General features: G+C 42.0%; 1 protein-coding gene across 2 annotated transcripts in view; it reads right to left on the bottom strand.

The window, feature by feature from the left end:
- LOC138176686 (mitogen-activated protein kinase kinase kinase kinase 4-like) overlaps window positions 1–18,364 on the bottom strand; it is a 228,437-nt gene that overhangs the window by 128,179 nt on the left and 81,894 nt on the right. For both annotated transcript variants that reach the window (XM_069107490.1, XM_069107491.1), the window contains exon 3: window positions 3,250–3,306. In XM_069107490.1, the coding sequence (XP_068963591.1) occupies window positions 3,250–3,306 (57 nt within the window). The remainder of the gene's footprint in view (window positions 1–3,249; window positions 3,307–18,364) is intronic.

Genomic DNA, 18,364 nt, shown 5'->3' with positions numbered 1-18,364 from the left:
TATATACAGAAAGCTGGCACCCAATTCATAGTAACAGATTTAACTGCTGCACTAACTAGAAAAACACAGTTTGATGTTAGCAAAATATAATTCTTTTTTTTCCCCTTCCAATGTAGACAACTGACATGAATCATCTATGGGTTAAATGTTCCCAAGGTCTCACTGTACTGCTGATGAAATTTAGTTCAAGGTCTCTTAGGAGATGAAAAAGCAATTGAAACAAGCTTTCATGAGATCCTAGGATTTCAAGTTGGAAATTGGTGCCCTTTTGTTCCATCTCTTCATTTTAATGGATGAGGAAACTGAGGTACAGAAGGAAGAAGGTAAAATCTAGCTAATAAGTGGCAGAGCTGGGATCTAAACCCACATGCAAAGTCATTGCCTCCAAGGCCATTCAGTTTCTTAAGTGCCTACTGTGTGTCAGGCACTGTGCTAGGTATTAGGGATACAGAGACAAAAAAATTAGTTCCTGCCCTCAAGAAACTTACACTCTATGGGGAAGGGGGGAAACAGTATAAACACAAGTAAAGAAATGCAAAATACATATACAAAATACATACAAAATACAAAGTAACTTGGGGATAGGAGGAAAACCACCTGAGGTAATCCCAAAAGGCTTCTGGTAGGAGGTGGCAGCCCAGCCTAGCTTTGAAGGAAGTCAGGAGTTCTAAGTGCATTCCAAGCTCAGGGACAACAAATTCAAAGGTATAAAGCAGTGATGTCAAACAACTTTCTAGGGGACCCCGCAATACTCCTGACTGTGGACAGAAACAAATTAAAATGTAAATGGGAAATATTTAACAAAATAAATAAAAATACAGTGAAACATTTAAGTCAATATATCACCTGCAAGGATCCTTAGGTTCAGATTAGTGGCCCCAGTTCGATCTGCATTTGACTCTACTGGTACGGAGGAAAGAGATGGAATGTTGTGTTTGAGGGTCACTTGGAACATAGAGTGAATGAAAAGGAATAATGTGTAATCAGCCTGGCAAGGTAGGGTACAATGAGACTGTGAAGGGCTTTAAAGACCAAATAAAGGAATTTGTGTCTGATTCCAAAGGTAACAGGGACCCAAAGATATATTTGGAGATCCCGAAGGTAATAGAAGTTACGAGGCTTCTGTAGCAAGGGAATTATTTGTGCTTCAAGAATATCACTATTGGACGTGTGGAAGCTGGATTGGAGTGAGTAGAGACAGAATGTAGGGAAACCAGCTAGGAGGCCATTGTAATAGTTCTGGTTAGAGGTTACTGGGGCCTGAACTAGAAGAGTGGCTGAGGAGGCACAATCATCAAGACTTGGTAACTGAGAAATGAGGGAGAGTGATGGGCTAGGGATGACTCCGAGGTTGGAAACCCAAAGAATCCAAGAATAGTGGAGTTGGAATGGACTTGGTACTGTGGAAAGATACTCATTTCTCCACTGGTTGTGCTACTCTGGCATTTCTCTGACTTCTTTCCCATGCCCCCGGGAAGTTCATTACTAGGCAGACATGATCATCCTGCAAGAAATCCAGCCAGCCTTGGTTTTCCACCTCATTGATAACCATGGCTCAGTGGGGCCATGAACTACAATGTCTTCATTTCCGGAAGGAGCTTGGGCCCAGAACATCTCCTCATTTCTCACCTGGCTGCTCTACTCTGGGATGTCTCTGGTTGAGTACCCCCCTGTCCCCTTTCTCAGATTCTTTTGTATGTTGTTTTTTCCCATTAGACTATAAGTTCCTTGAGGGCAATGCCTTTCTTGTTTTTGTATTTGTATCCCCAGTGCTTAGTAAAGTATATGGTACAATATGGTTCAAATCCCACCTCTGTCACTTATTACCCATATGAATTTAGCCATCCTCTTCCCTTCTCTGGGCTCCAGTTATCTTATCTCTACAATGAAGGGGTTGGACTAGATGGCCTCTGAGGTCACTTCTAACCCTATATTGATGCTCCTATCTCCTCAGAGGACATCTGGGTCAATCCCTTCATTTTATATATGATGTAACCGGGGCCCAGAGAGTTTAAGTTATTTGCCCAGGGTCATTTAGGTAATTAGGGCAGAAGTGATACAGGTGAATAAAAATCCCCTCTCCTGGACAAGAACTGAAATACTACCCACTGGCTAAATTAAAAGCACACAGTTTTCTAAACACTACCTCATAATCATTCTCTGAACAAAATGGAAAAAGACTACTTGATTCAACTGACAACAGTTTGGGGAAATATGCATCTTTTTAACAGATAGATTAGTTGAGAATTTTCCTTCAGGACCCATGGGAGCCAATTTGACCTTTGCAATGTCCATGCTCATAATATCTTAGGAAGGTGAAGTTACTCACACCACTCTGGATCACAGATGGACCAAGAACTCAGTGCCTAGCAACATCTGCGACACCACATCATGAACTATGACACCGTTTTATTCATGTCAGTGGGAACAGCACTGCCAATTCACCTGTCCCACTTACTCACCTGTCAGCAGCTGCACGCAAAATTTACAGCTCAAATGGGACTGAGAAGATAGTAGTCCCTGTCCTGAGGCAGGAGAGAGAAAAAAGACAAGAGGGAATGGGGTAGACAGCATGGCTGCAAGAAATCTTCCATTTACTATCTCTGAGAGCAGAGAATCCGAAGTGGACCGGCAGAGAACTTGCAGTCATTATCACGGACTAATGAAATATGGAGAACCCACCCCCTGTCTGCTGTATGTGTTTTCTATGGAATTTTAATTTTAAGAAACTAGAATAGCTAAATTCTCAGGGTTCAATATAAAATTTGCCCCTTTTTTATAATTCGATGGCTTATTTTTATGTTACTAGTTATTCAGTATATACATACATACATACACACATACATACATACATATATATACATACATATGTAAACACTTTTTAACTAGGAGAAATTTGGCCTTTTGTCCTTTAAGGCAAAGGTTAAGAAGAAAGATCACTGAGAATACTCTTAGTATACATGTCTGGAGTCTATTTTTAGATTATACCTATAAAATATCAATATAATCGGTTTAAAACGAAAAATTTAGACAATTGGTTTTCCATCCCACATGACCTTAAACAATAGGTTTCACTAAATTTTGCACAAAATTGATTTTCCATAGAAGGAGACTGAGGATCAGAGAGGGGAAGTGACTGGCACAATCAGGATTCAAACTCTTTCTCCTGGTATGTACCATCTCCCTTCATTTGTGGCTAACACCAAGAACTCAGCCCACCCAAGTGTTACAGAAGAAACTCATACTCACCTCTGAAACACTCATGACTTTGATGGCTGCTAACTGTCCAGTCTTCACGTGGCGACCCTGCCAAAAACCAAACAAAAGAATGTTGGTAAATCCAAGCTGGATTCACACAGCTGGACAGATAAATCAACAGGCACTGAAGCGAACTAAAGAATCAGGTCAAATACCAGGGCAGATTCACAGACTTAATAAGATTTTAAGATATAAGGACATACTCAAAGCCCTCTCAGCTTTAGCTGGCTATATCTACAAATGAAAAACCAGGAACGTGGATGAGAAGATATGGGAGACCATGACCTTGCCCCTTGAGTTTAGGGGTGTGTGTGTGTGTGTGTGTGTGTGTGTGTGTGTGTGTGTGTGTATGTGTGCTTGTGTGTGTGTGCGTGCACACACACTTTTCCCCTGTTCACTCATCTATACAAGGGCACAGAAGATGCTTAGGGTTGGAAAATTGGGGAACTTGGTCAAGCAATACCATTACTTGTCATACACCTTCTGTTCAAGAACAGAGGGAAAGAATCCACATGTTCAAAAATAGTCATAGCAGCACTTTGTATGGTAACAACGAACCAAAAACAAAGCAAGGGCCCATCAGGTGGGTAATGACTAAACAAATTGTAGCATATGAATGTAATGGAAAAATCGTGCACCATATACACATGACTCTTCTCAATTTAATGACAATCCAATTTCAGAAGACTGATAACAAAGCCTATGATCTCTAGACAGAGAAAGGATAGAGCGGAAGTACAGAATGAGACATTTTTCGACACTGCCAATAGGTGAATTTGTTTTATTTAACTTATTTGTTAAGGGAGAACTTCCATTTGGATGGAGTGAGTTAGTGCATGGTGATAGAAATGAAAAAGGAAGAGCATCACTTGAAACATCTAAAATATACAAAAGAAATTCAAAAAAGGATAACTGTTAGCATTGCATTGGATTTAGGATATACTTTTTAAAAATCTGTAGATAATACAAGTTCACAGTGACATGCACAATCCTCTTTTTTAAATACTAAAATGTTTGTGCTTTTTGATTTAAGTTTATAATAAAAAGAAAATAAGAGAAAGAGACCCTGAATTGTTTGGTACTTATGGGGCAAATAGCCCTTACATAGTTTATCATCTAGCTTTCATAAGTTAAAATCAGGAGGCACAGAAAATGCTTACCATGAGGTGGAGTGAGATAGCCCATAGAGACTTTAAATCCACAGACCAGAAAGTTTAGTTCAAAGAAAAGAGAGATTGACTGTGCTCTGTTATGTCTATGCCTTAGCATGTGTGTTTCCTCTTCCCACCAATGTTGTGTGTATAGGTGGGAGAGTGTGCCCCAGGTTTATGGGGCAAATGTTTCATTATTACTTTTTTATTGTGCCATTTTCATTAAATGCCTTTCCTTTGAACTAAATGCATCCTTTGGCTATTAAAGGTAAACATATCAGTGGGGGCTCCTGGTTTGAGTAGCTGTACGCTCACTGACAGAGAACAAAGAATAGAATTGTTCTAAAGAGTTTGATGCTAGAACCTGAGATATACCTGATAGGGAGACGAGAAACTTCCTGTGTAAGACTCAGAAGGTAGTTCACTCTTTATAGGAAAAAAAAAACCAAGGTTTTTTCATAGGGAAGATTTTCTGATAGTCTATGATGGGGATGACCGATTTTTATAAAGGCTATAAAAAGCCTCTGGCTTTGAACTGAAAGAGCGTGTTAGAGACATAGTCTTGTAGCCAAAGACTACTGGCTGAAGCCAAAAGTTGGAAGTAGAGCAGCAATCAGCACGGATTATTCGTCCAACAAAGTAGCGTCCAGCAGAGATGAGTCTGTAGTGTCTGGCATAGACTGTGTGTCCAGTGGAACGGCATCCAATAGAACAGTGTCCAGTGGAGACCAGCAGGGAGCAAGCCCAGTGAGAGCAATGCAGTGACATCACTGGAAAAAAATAGCAGCTCTGCAGTGTCAGGGGAGTGGGTTGCCCCACTGTGCGTCGCTGATGGCCACAGAGGTTCCCTACGGTATATATCCAGGCCACATGTTCTCTACGATTCTGCCTTACCATCTATGTTCCCTCTTCCCATCAATGTTGTGTGTATAGATGGGAGGGTGTGCCCTAGGTTTATTTTTCTTCTTATGGCATTTTCATTAAATGCCTTTGCTTTGAACTAAATACATCCTTTGACTATTAAAGGTAAACACATCAGTAGGGGCTCCTGGTTTGGGTGGATGTATGCTCATAAACTACCTTTTGGAGTACACAGAGACAGCTAGGTGGTGTGGTAGACAGTGGTGGACCTGAAGTCAGGAAGCCCTGAGTATGAACCCAGCCTCCAACACTTACTAGCATATAGAATAGCACCCACCTCTTAGGGTTGTTGAGAGGATCACATGAGATAATATTTATAAAGCACTTAGCCCAGTGCCAGGTACATAGTAGGTGCTTAATGCTTGTTTCCTTCCTTCCTTTTTTAAAGCTAGGGTGGCTATCCTCTGGGGGAATCTTCCCTGTAAGGTAGAGGAGAGCGTTTTCCAGGTACCACAAATATGTAAGACAAAGGAATGTAAAATTATCAAAATTTACACCTTCCTACCTTCCCCAGCCCCCTACATTAGCCTTTTATCTTGAAAGGGGAGCTATTTTAGAGAGAAACTTTATTTTTTCTATGCCCAATTCTTGTCCTTTGTACTCATGACTCATCCTCATTAAGCTGGGTTTACTCAGAATCTGAATCTCCCCTTCCCCACAGTGAAAATTGTGATTGTTCACCCCAGATATCTCATCTTCGTGATATAAAATATTTGAATTTTTGGAAACGAATGAATGACTATTTTTCATGTCAGATTTTGGTGTTGAAATAATTCCCTTGCATTCGAATATAGCTTTATAATTTTCAAAGTGTCCTTAGATTTATTAACTTATTGAAATCTAACAGACCCCATGAAGTAGGGCAAGGTGGATTACTGAGAGGTAAACTGAGAAAAAGAGAGGCCAAGTGACTTGCTTGGAGTCACACAGGGATTAGCCATGGAAATCCAATCTTAGAGTGTACATCATTGGAGGGCAGGAACTGTTTGGTCCATTTCTTTTCAAAAAGGGTGTTAATACTAGATGACTACTATTGTGCTATAAGAAATGATAAACAGATTCCCCAATTGATAAATGGTCAAAGGATATGAACAGGCAGTTTTCAGAGAAAGAAATTAAAGATATCTATAAGCACATGAAGAAATGCTCTAATTCACTATTGATTAGAGAAATGCAAATCAAAACAACTCTGAGGTACCACATCTCACCAGTCAGATTGCCTAAGATGACAAAACAGGAAAATGACAAATGCTGGAGAGGAAGTGGGCAAATTGGAACACTAATGCATGGCTGGTGGAGTTGTGAACTGATCCAGCCTTTCTGGAGAACAATCGGGAATTATGCCCAAAGGGCTATAAATACTTTCATACCCTTTGATCCAGCAATACCACTCCTAGGGTTATATCCCAAAGAGATCATAGACATGGGAGAAAGACCCATATGTACACAAATGTTTATAGCAGCTCTTTTTGTGGTAGCAAGGAATTGGAAATTAAGGGGGTGCCCATCAATTGGGGAATGGCTGAACAAGTTGTGGTATATGCATGTTATGGAATGCTATTGTGAAATAAGAAACTAGGAGCAGACGGTCTTCATATTTACCTGGAGAGGCTTATACAAACTGATGCTGAGTGAGAAGAGTAGAACCAGGAGAAATTTTTACACAATTACAGACACAACGTATGTGTGATGACCAACTTTGATGGACTGGACTCTTCTCAGCAATGCAGTGATATAAGTCAATCCCAAAAGACTCATGATGGAGAGAAATATGTGCATCCAGAGAAAGAACTAGAAAGAACTAAGTTTATATCCAGGTGGAAGCAAAATACCTGATCGTTTTCCTTCTCTTGCTTGGTTTTATGTCCTCTTTACCATTTTTCATTCCAGCTGGTACAATTCATCCTTATAACCTGACTAATGTATAATGTGAAAGTATTTACAGATCCTATACTTGACTATAAGCTGCCATGGCGGGGGGGAGTGGAGGGAGGGGGACAAAATGTGAAACTCAAGGAATTGTGGAATTGAATCCTGTAAACTAAAAGGAAACAAACAAATTAATAAAAAAAATTATACTAAATTGAATTTCTTGTACCACAAAAAAAGAAATGATGAACAGGCAGACTTCAGAAAAACCTGGAAAGACTTATATCAACTGATGCTGAGTGAGGGGAACAGAACCAGGAGAATATTGTACACAGGTCTGTAACTGTGGCCATCCACATTGTGTGATGACTAACTTTGATAGACTGGGCAATGCAAGGTTCTAAGACAGCTCTAAAAGGGCTCATGATGGAAAAGGCTATCTACATCCAGAGAAAGGATTACAGAGTCTGAATACAGGTGGAAGCATACTATTTGCTCTCTCTCTCTTTTTTTGTTTTGCTTTGTTTCTTCTTTCTCAAGGTTCATTCCACTGGTTGTAATTCTTTTTTACAACATGACTGTTGTGAAAATATTTTTAATATGAATGTATATGTAGAGCTTATATCATATTACATGTCATCTTGATGAGGGGGGAGGGGAGGGAGGAGGAGAAAATTTAACACTCAAAAGCTTGTGGAACTGAATGTTGTAAACTAAAAGTAAATAAATAATTTTTTTTTTTAAATCTAAAAAAAAGACTAGATGACCTCTATGGTCCCTTCCAACCTATGCTCCTATGATCCACTGTATGCAAATAAATAAATGCAAACTATATTCAAGGGAAATGTAAGCTAATTTAGGAGTGAGGGTAGAAGTGGTAACAACTGTAGGTAAGTAGGGCTGGGTGGGTCAGGAATGTCTAGGATGGGGTACTAGTATTAAGCCTTCAAGACAGCTTGGAATTCCAAGAAGATGAAGGAGAACAGTTGAGGTAAGGGGGATGGGTCTTACGAAGGTATGCATGTAGGAAATGGGATGTCATGGGGGGAACATCTAGAAGACCAGTTGGGCTACTGGATTGTTAAGAAGCATGAAGGGAGGCTCTACACAACAAGCTTAGGAAAGTAGGTTGAAGCCAGGTTACAAACAGAAGAGGTGAGGCTGACTCTGGTTGTGAGACTAGGTGACTGGAAGGATGGTGTGCCCTTGATGGAAATAAGGAATTCTGTACAAGAAGTCAAGAGAGGATAATGGGATCTAATTTAGACATGTTTGAGATGAATGAATAAGTGAACAAATAAAAAAATTATTAAATGCTTACAATGTGCAAAGTACTGTGTTAAATTATGGGGTTAAAGGAATGAAAAGCAAAGAGTTTCTGCCCTCAAGGAGCTTACATTCTAATGAGGGAGACCACAAAGGGAAATGATGGCACATCCTGTTCAAAATGCTGGAAGGGAAGTTGGAACTATAGTTCAGGAGAGATCAAGGCTTGGATATAGAGATGTGGGAGTCATAAGCAAAAAGGTGATCATCTGGAACTTAAGGCTTTCATGGAAGGATGGAATTTGATGAGGTCACCGAGGAAGAGTCTAGAGAGAAAAGAGAGCTGGGGACAGATCCTTGGGTTACACCCATAGTAAAGACAGTGGGACATAAATAATTGAGAGCAGTCAGACAGGAAGGATTAAAACCAAGACAGAGCAGCGTCATGAAAATCCAGAGGAGGGTGTCAAAGTCTGCAGAGAGGTCAAGAAGGAGGAGGATTGAGAAAAGGAATTAAAATTGGCAAGTAGGAGATCGGTTGTTACTTTAGAGAAAGAAGTTTCAGGTGAATGATGAGGTTGGAAGTCAGGCTCCAAGAGGTTGGGAAGAGAGTGAAAGGAAAGGAAATGGAGACATTGGATATAAATCACTTTTTCTAGGAATTTGGATGAGAGAGGGAGAAGTACAGGATGATAGCTTGAGTGGATGAGAGGGACCAAGGAGGGTCTGTTTGTTTTTTAAGGATAGGGGAGATGTATGTGGGTGTGGATGCTTGTGGGGTTAATATGTCAGAAGACACAAGAAGGATCAAAGGTACAAGAAGGAAGGTTGGCTTTGGTGAAAAGAAGGACCATCTTTCCATCAGAATCTTCCCAAGCAGCTTAAGGCCAAGGCTGTGGATCCCACAGCTGGGCTTTGGCCTGGGGCCCTGACAGATTTCTTTTTGCCAAAAACTTCTGCGTTCCATGAACTTGGTCAGGTCCCACATGCTTGCTTCAGATGCAGGATGGAAAAGAATGTGCAGGTTTGAACTCAGAAAGCTTAACATTGAGATCTGGACTCAGGGAGCTTTGTTTTGTGGCAGATGACTTTCACAGGCTCTCTCACGCTGTGCAGATGAACAATGAAGGTCAGATCCGTCAGGGAGAAAAGTCACCACTTAAAACCAAAATTCAACAAATGAAAATCGGAGCTCAACAATCCAGATTTCCATAAAGGTGAGGACTGCAGGCCACTGGCAGTGTTCAATGCTCTTTCCTTATAAAGATAAAAATCTTTTGGGGCTGTTGTATGCTTTACCCCAGCTACCTGGCATGACTGTCTCCAGGTAAAACCTTCAGAGATTTCAGATTGTGCTCTCATAAAAATAAGTCCTTCACCCTCTCCAGTCATACGATGCTTTAAAGGAAAAAGAACACTAGACATCCTCTGAAGAGGTCCAGAGGACTAGATGTCACACACATCAGTGACACTTCTATATGTCCCCAGTGAGAGGAGTGGGAGGCCTTGGGACAGAGTTTTATCACTATTCATTTCAAACAAAATCAATCTTTGTGAGCAAGCTTCCTCTGGCTGTGCCATACCTTTAATGGAGGGCATCATCTAGAAAAGCTGCCAGGCACTAAACATATGGGAAAAGAAGAGGGCAGACTTTTCAGCAAATGGAGTCTTCATTTGGATACTTAGGTAGCATACTTTTGTTGAGAATTAAGCCCTTGTATGTGTGTGGGTGTGTTTTGTGGCTGGTTGACTGTGGCAAGACCAGGGCTATGGGTAGCAGTGGGTAGAAGGTGACAGAAGGAGCCAGTGGGACATAAAGTCACACAGCTAGTAAATATGCAAGATGGTATGTAAAACAAAACGTCCTGGTTCTCAGTCCAGTGCTCTATCAACTACCCCAAGTTGAACTCAAAGGTTCATTTGACTGAACACTTTCCAGGCCCCTAAATTTGATCCATGGTATATAAAAAAGGGCTCTGAGGGATAGTCTCTCAGTGATCCCAGGTTCAATGATGACTTCCCCGATCTTTGTATCCAGCCTCATTCTCTCTCTTGAACTCTATACCTATTTCAACCCCAAGTGCCCCCAAAGAAGAATTCATCATCTTTTCCACATCCTTTCCTTCCTTAACTTCTTTATTTCTGTCAAAGCCACCAACCTCTTTTTAGTTACCCAGGTTTCTAACCCAGAAGTCATACTTGATTATCTCCTCTCACTTACATTTTACATCCACAGCTAGCTGCCATCTTGTTGATTCTACCTTTTCAATATAGCTCACATCCGTCTCCTCTCCACTCACAAAACTGCCATCTGGACATCGTTAACTGTTGCCTGGACTATTATAACAGCCTTCTAATTGGCCTCCCTGACTCTGGTCTCTCCCTTCCCCAATCCATCTTTCATATAGCTATCAAACTGATATTTCTAAAATACACATCTAACTATGTCCTTGCCTTACTCAGGAAATTCCAGTGGCTCCTCCTTCCCTCTAGGATAAAATTTAAGCTCGTGTCTGGTATAGAAAGCTTTTCACCATTGAGTTCCGGCCTACCTCTCCAGGTTTACTGCACATACTACTCGCCATCTAGCCAAACTGGACTGCTTGTGGCTCCCCTTTCGTGCCACTCTATTTCCCGTCTCTGCACCTTGGCACATAGCCTTTCCTGACCCATCCACGGCTAATGTCTCCTCCACATCAACTTATGAGATGATGAATAGCAAAATGAAGGCCACATAGCCCCTTGAGCCAGAACTTAGAGGAAAGAAGGTTTCAAAGAAATGCACGAAAATAACTTTCTCTTTACCAATATAACAATCTTCCCTTCCTTCTTCCCCATCACTGACTGTACCCCACCCCCCTCCAGTATGATTTTACAATTTATACCAAAGATCACAGTATGCTTGTCATCATCCGCCAAAAGAACTTTGGTTGGGTAGCATAAAAGTGGCCATTTGTCTCAAATCGATGAAGCCTGTTTAAATTTGGCAAGTTTATTTTTAATGGGTAGCTTAAGATAAGGTTGTTCAACAACTCTTTCTTCAGCCTCTTACTAACAGTGCAAGGTTTACGTGAGTTCAGGAGAACCCCTGGATGTCCATTACTCCTTGTGAGTGACCTCAAGATCTCCTGATAGCTATTGGAGATCCTGGAGGTAGATAATAGGGGCCAAGCTGAGGTTTGGGGTCTATTTGCTGTCCATATTTTGACAGGGATTCTGTTTTCCTCATGTATTCACTGATACTTAGAAGATCCTACTCTGGGCTTATATTGACATGACCGAGTCACCATATAATATGTCACAGATATGAAGTTGGGAATCATGGAGACTGGATGAATGAATCAGTATGAATTGAGGCAGAATGAAGTGAGTACAACCACTAAAACAGCAGACACAGTGACCACCCAGTAACGCAAATGGAAAACACAAGGAATAAGAATGAAGAGAAATTGGAGCTTGTCCCAGTAGAAGAGATAAGGAAATGCGGGAGTGGGGGACCAGGGGTGTGGAATGTTGGATATGCAGTCAGAATCTCTTATATATTCCTTAGCTCTGCTGAACTGGTTTTTTTTTGTTTGTTTTTTTTGCTTTTGGGCTATGGGGATGACTCACTACAGAGGAGAGGGACACAGTTTATATTTAGAAAGGAAGGTGACATAAACACAAAAGATAGCACTAAAAATAAGTTAGGTTTTTTCTAAAGGGAGCTCTGGAGGAAACCTCTTCCCAGTCACATTTTGCCTATAGAAAGATGCAGAAGTGCTTATAACAAGGAGACTAAGTGAAGGGGTTAAAAAGTTGTTTTCCTTTTGTGCTGGATTTTTAATTTTAAGGAGTTCATTTATTGTCATTTTCTAAACTGCTTTTGAACTGACTCCTGTAAGTTTGGAATTCTTCCTGTGGTGTGATATCACATTCCACACTTGGGTTAAAAAAAATCATCTGCACAAGTACAAGATGGAAGAGGCATGGGAAGACAGAGAATGGGATGTCTGAAAATGATCTAGGGGTTTCAGTGGACCACAAGCCCAATGGGTCAACAATCTGATATGACAGCTAAAAAAGTCAATAGGATCTTGGGTTGCATTCTGAGAGGCACAGTGTCAAAGAAAGGAGAAGTGACAGTCTAGCTATTCTCTGCCCTGATCATATGACATCTGGAATACTGAGTTCAGTTCTGGGGACCACATTTGATAAATTGATCCAGCTTAGCGGGGAGAGTGCTGGAATTGTACTTAGAAAGGCCTTCCTTTAAATGTTGCCTCTGACACCTCCTCGTTGTGCTGTGTGACCCTGGGCAAATCACTTGGCCTTTCTGAACCCATTTCCTTAACAACACAATGGGGCCAGTATCCATGATACCACCTTGCTTGGCTGCTGGGAGGCTCAAAGGAAAAAGATGTAAAACACTTGGCAAACTTTAAAGCCTTTGAGGGTGGAGACTTCTTCGAATTGTGTCTTTGTGTTTCTAACACACAGCCCAGTGCTTGGCCCAGAGAATATGCCTATTAAATGCTGGCTGAATTGAACCTAAAAGAAAAACATATAAATACTAGTTATTATTGTCAGTGTGGAGAAGCATCATGGGCAATGGATAAAAAGTTGGCCTCTGAGCCAGGAAGCCTAGTATGCAAGGCCAAATTTTTATAGATACTGTCAGTGTGATCCTGGCCAAGGCACCGAATGTCTCTCTCTGCTCCCTCAAACAACTCTTTAAGTTGCAGCTGAGGTGCTGATCAGCACTTAGTAGGGCAAGTTTTCTCACTGGGAATTCCTTAAATTGATGAAATCAGACATCTAGTCCAAAACAATGGACAAATTAGAGAATATCTCAATGATGAGGATGCTGAAGGGTCTGAAGATCATGGCTAAAGGAATTGGGAACATTCTGGAATTTTTCCTCTCTCCTGTCTGGGGCCTTTGCACGCACTTACCTGCTCTTTCTTCTGGAAGAGAAAAATATTGCTCACCCCTCTATGCAGCTCAAATATTAATGCACTTGATCTCACTCATGATTTCCTTCTCAATCTCTTTTTGTTTGTTTTTATTTCATATTCATTTTTCAAAGAGCCTTGTTCTGGGGAGCCTCAATCTCTAAAATATTAATTCATGGTATTGTGAGGAAAAACTAGATCTTGAAGCAACAACCATGAAGTCAGTCACGAGTCCAGATCATATGTATGTGACAGAACTCTATGTCCTCAGTTTCCCCTCTCTGAAAAATGAAGGTGTTGAACCAGATAACCTCAAAGGCCCTCTCCAGCTCTAAATTCCTGATGTTATGGAACTACGAGTACACTGATCGACATATATTGTCTCTAATGTCCTTGTCAGTTGCAGAGAAAGATCTCTGACCTGGTCTGGAAATACTTCCTGGAGAAAAGGTCAGACTTGTGCTGGGCCATGAGGGATGGATAGGGAAGGATGGGGGAGTGGAGTAAGCAAAGGCCTAATAGAGAAGAAGGGAGAGGACAGATAATAATAGCCCCCATTTTTATGGTGCTTTAAGGATTTATAAAATTCCTTTCCTCACAAGGCCAAGACAGGCAGAGCAACTATTATTAAGCCTATTTTACAAGTACAGATTCAGAAAAACAAAATAACTTGCTCAGTGCCACACAATAAATGACCAGAGACTGGGTTTAACACTAATAAGTGGCAGAGACTTGATTCGAACTCAGGTCTCTAGACTCACAAGGTTAGTGCTCATTCTGTTATACTACTTTGTTTCTGGTGTAGCTATGTGGCACAAAGGATAGAGCACTGGGCTTGGAGTCAGGAAGATCTGAGTTCAAATCCAGCCTCAGACACTTACTAGCTGTGTGACCCTGGGCAAGTCACTTCACCCTATTTACCTCAGTTTCTTCATCTGTAAAATGAGCTAGAGAACCCCTCTGCCAAAATAACCCCAGATGGGGTCCCAAAGAGTGAGACACGACAGATGACAACAACAACCTCTGTTTTTGCTTAGCTGGCTGGAGGTAAGTGAGAGAGGGAGGGAGAAAATGCTTGCCTCTGTCAAACCAGAATCCTCACTACTGAAATTATGAAAAAAAAATTCTGTTTGAAATGAGCCAGGAGTAATCATTGAGAAACGAGCCATTAGCAGTTCGGCAGTTTATGACTGACTTTTGTTAGTTAATGCCCTGAGGCAGAGCTTAGGGTTATTAAGGCTGGAAAACTAACTGGGAACTGCAGTAATGAGCAAATTTGGGGGGATTACTCATTTAAACCATAACAAATTATTTCAAATAGCAATTGTGACAGATGTGTTGGAAAAATCCATCATTCCATGGCAGTTAATTACCAGGGCTTCCCCCGAAAGAATACAGGACAGTCCTTGCTAGGCTGGTGATTTTGGTTTAATCATATACTTGAGGGGGGCCACGAAGGATGAAGAGAAGAAATTCTCCAGTGGCAGATAGTAGGGTCGCTTGCCTCCTCTGATGTGGGCATGTATTCCCAAGGGCACTCATTTTCTAAGTGACTTCTTTTTGTGGTGGTAAGAGGAAAGGAAGTGATCCCTCCACTTTGGTCCATCCCATCCCTTTATGCTGCTCTTCCCTCTCAGTCAAAGAGAGAGCAGGCCCTTGGAGGCCACCATGAGTGCGGCCTGGGTGGCGTCCAGGACAAGGATGAAGCAACAGAGCTGGGGGCTCTGATTCCTCCCTGGGGGGAACACACACAATGGCTTCCAGGGCTCAGGGCCCCACTATTGGAAAGGAGAAGGCAAAGGAATTCTGGGCACAGGATGGAGGTTCAGAGGTCAGCTGCTCACAGAATCAGAGAAACTTGGAGTTGGAAGGGACCCCAGAGGTTAAATCTATCCTTCTGCCTGAAGCAGGAATCTCTTCTATCACATCCCTGAGAAGGGCTCATCCGGCCTTCCCTCGAAGACCTCCAGTGAAGGGAAACATTCCCTCTGGAGACAATCCATTCCTTTGCAGGGAATGCTTAATTTTCAGGCAGTTCCTTGTCACCCCTCACACCTTCCACTCACGGCTCCTAATTCAATGCTCTAAGAGCAAATAGGATGGATCTCAGGCCTCTTCCATACAGTTCTAGTCCTTTACACATTTTTACAAAGCTAAATCTCGTCTAAGCATTCCCAGTTCCTTCCAGTGATTCTCACAGTTTCTAGTGCCCTGGACATCTCTATCACTGGGTGTGTCAATTCCATCCAGTAAGCATCCCATAACCAGGGACTTGGGGTGGGAGCTGCAGACTGACAGAGGCAAAATGAAAAATAGTCGATCTTCAAGGAGCAAGCTCCTATTTTGCTGGGTGGTACAATGGGGAAACATAAATAAATGGATTCAAAGAGGTAGGGGTGAGGAGTGCATGGAAGGGCTTGAATAGTCATTGAGGTGGAACATAGAATGATTAGTTGGGAAATAATAAGTAGATAAGCTTGACTAGAATCAAGAGTATATGATGGGGGCGGCTAGTTGGCACAGTGAGTAGAGTGCTGACCCTGGAGTCAGGAGGGCCTGAGTTTGGTTCCGGCCTCAGACATTTAACACCCACACAAAAAAAAACTAGCCATGTGACCTTGGGCAAGTTACTTAACCCCAACTTCCCTCCAAAAGGCAAAAAAAAGAGTATATGATGAGAAGTCTAGAATGGCAATGGATTGGAGCGGAGGGAAGGGGAAGGAAACAGACATTTGTTAAGTTCCTATACTATATGCTAGGCACTTTTTACAATTATTATTTACAATTATCATACTGTGAAGGAGATGCTACAATTATTACCCTCATTTAACAGTAGAGGGAACTGAGGCAGCCAGAGGTTAAATGATCCTTCCAGGATCACACAGCTAGTAGTCTGAGGCTGGATTTGAACTCAGGTGTTCATGACTCTAGGCCTAGCACCCTATCACTGTGGTACCTAGCTGCCTAATGAAGAGGGGAGAGAATGTAAGCTACATAAAGCAGGGAATAATTAACTTATATTTCTCCCCTCCCCCCTTATTCTAGACTTCTGTTAAAGAAGCCTTAGGTCACATGAGCCTTTGGAGCTGCCATGACTCCTATTGAGCTTGCAAGTCACTAAAATCCCCAGGTCTTTTTTCACAGGAACCCTTGTCTAGCCACACTTCCCCTACCTCATAATCTGACATTGATTTTTTTTTTTAATTTAAGTATAAATACCTTACATTTAACTCCATTAAATGTCCTTTTATTAATGTTAGTGTAGTGCCCCTTTCACCACACCACACCCCCCCTCCCTGGAACATACTTAGATGGCATTTGAATAAGAACCATGAAGCTTGGGGTAGATAGACCTGCTTCTGGGAATGTGTGATGCTGCCAGGTTGGGGGCAGGGAGGGAGAAGCGGACCAGACCGCATTGTTCCCTCTTCTCCCCAAACCTGGACTATGGCACCTCTCTTTCTTTTGTATTTATTCTTCCTAACTTTAAGTGAATAAGTGTCCTGAGAAGGAAGGTCCCAGGAAACTGGTAAGTTCAGGATATCCATGCAAAGGTTCTTACCAATAGCCAGAGCCAGTAACAGCATATAATAATAATAAGGAGCCAGTGTGATAGCCAGCTGATTTATGAGATTGTCAGTGGGAAAAGGGGGAGCGGAAGGGAGGTTCGGATAAAGTCCCCATGCGACCTCCACCTTCACTCCTGGGTTTATGCCCTAGCTGCGACTAGGTTGGTACTTTCTCCCTTCAGAGAAAATGGGCGCCAGGCAGGGAGTCCAGAGGGACCAAAATCATATCCTTCTGGCCTAGAGCCCGCTGAGCTTGACTGGAGCTCTGTTTAAGCCCAGACACCTTGAGATAGAGAGTCTTCTATATTCAAACGGCTATAAATTTCAGGTGACTGGCCAAGCTGTTGGATGTCAACTGGGAATCATCCAATCAGCCTTCCAGTTGGAAGGGGCCTCAGAACCCATCTAGGTTAATCTTTACCTACACAGGCATCCCCTCTATAGTCACATGTAGCCTTTGCTTGAAGGCCTCCACTAATGGGAAAGTCACTTCTTTCCAAGGCAACTCCTCATTTTGTGCGGTCCTAATTGTTAGACAGTTTTCACTTGCATTGAGCCTAAAAAATTCCACCCACTTGATCTTAGTTTTGTCTTCTGGTGTCAAAGCAGAGCAAATTGAATCCCTGTTCCACATGACAGGCTTTCAAACACCTGAAGAAAGCTATCGTGTCTCCCCCTATGTCTCTTCTAACTAAACATCCTCTAGTTCTTTCAACCATTCCCTACATGGCCTGGTCTCCAGCCCCCTTACCATCCTGGTTACTCTCCTTTGGATGCACTCCAAGTTGTCAATTTCCTTCCTAAAATGAGATGGCCTAGAGCTGAACATAATACTCCAGAAGTGGTCTGCCCAGGGGTGAGGAAAGTAAGCCTCTCATCTTCTTGTTCTGGGCACTATGCCTCTCTTAATGCAGGCCCAAGTTTGCTTTTCTATCTACCACGTCACCCACTTAGCGCATGTTGAGCTTGCAGGCCATAAATGCCACCAGAACTGCTATCTAGCCTTCACTAAAGTCTATCCCCCAAAGGCTCATCAAGGTATGGAAGCAACCCTAGATTCTCTAAGGCTCTGCCAGCAGAGAAGGCTTTGATTCCTTAAAGAATAAGCTAGAAATATTTTAGGTATGGGTATGAGATAGATGGACTCTCTCTTCACATACACAAATACTTGTGTGTGATCCAGGGACTAGCCACGCTACATTCAAGGGCATTCATCACCAAATGTGCCACAAAGTAAGGAATGTTTTGGCAATAAAAGCTCTCTAAGACCTTGTATGAAGTTAGAAGGGGGTTCTGATATGTACCAAGAGAGAGAACAGCCACACTGAGAAATCCTGAAGTAAGAAGCTGCCTGTTCAAGCTCCCTCCCTTCATTTTAGTAGGTACACAATTGATT

Source organism: Petaurus breviceps, unplaced genomic scaffold (genome assembly GCF_028583685.1).
Source record: "Petaurus breviceps papuanus isolate PSGF00001 unplaced genomic scaffold, PetGlider_PUasm1.0 90133, whole genome shotgun sequence".
Lineage (NCBI taxonomy): Eukaryota > Metazoa > Chordata > Mammalia > Diprotodontia > Petauridae > Petaurus > Petaurus breviceps.
Note: the sequence above shows the minus strand (reverse complement) of the source record. Positions and strands in the feature narration are given on the sequence as shown.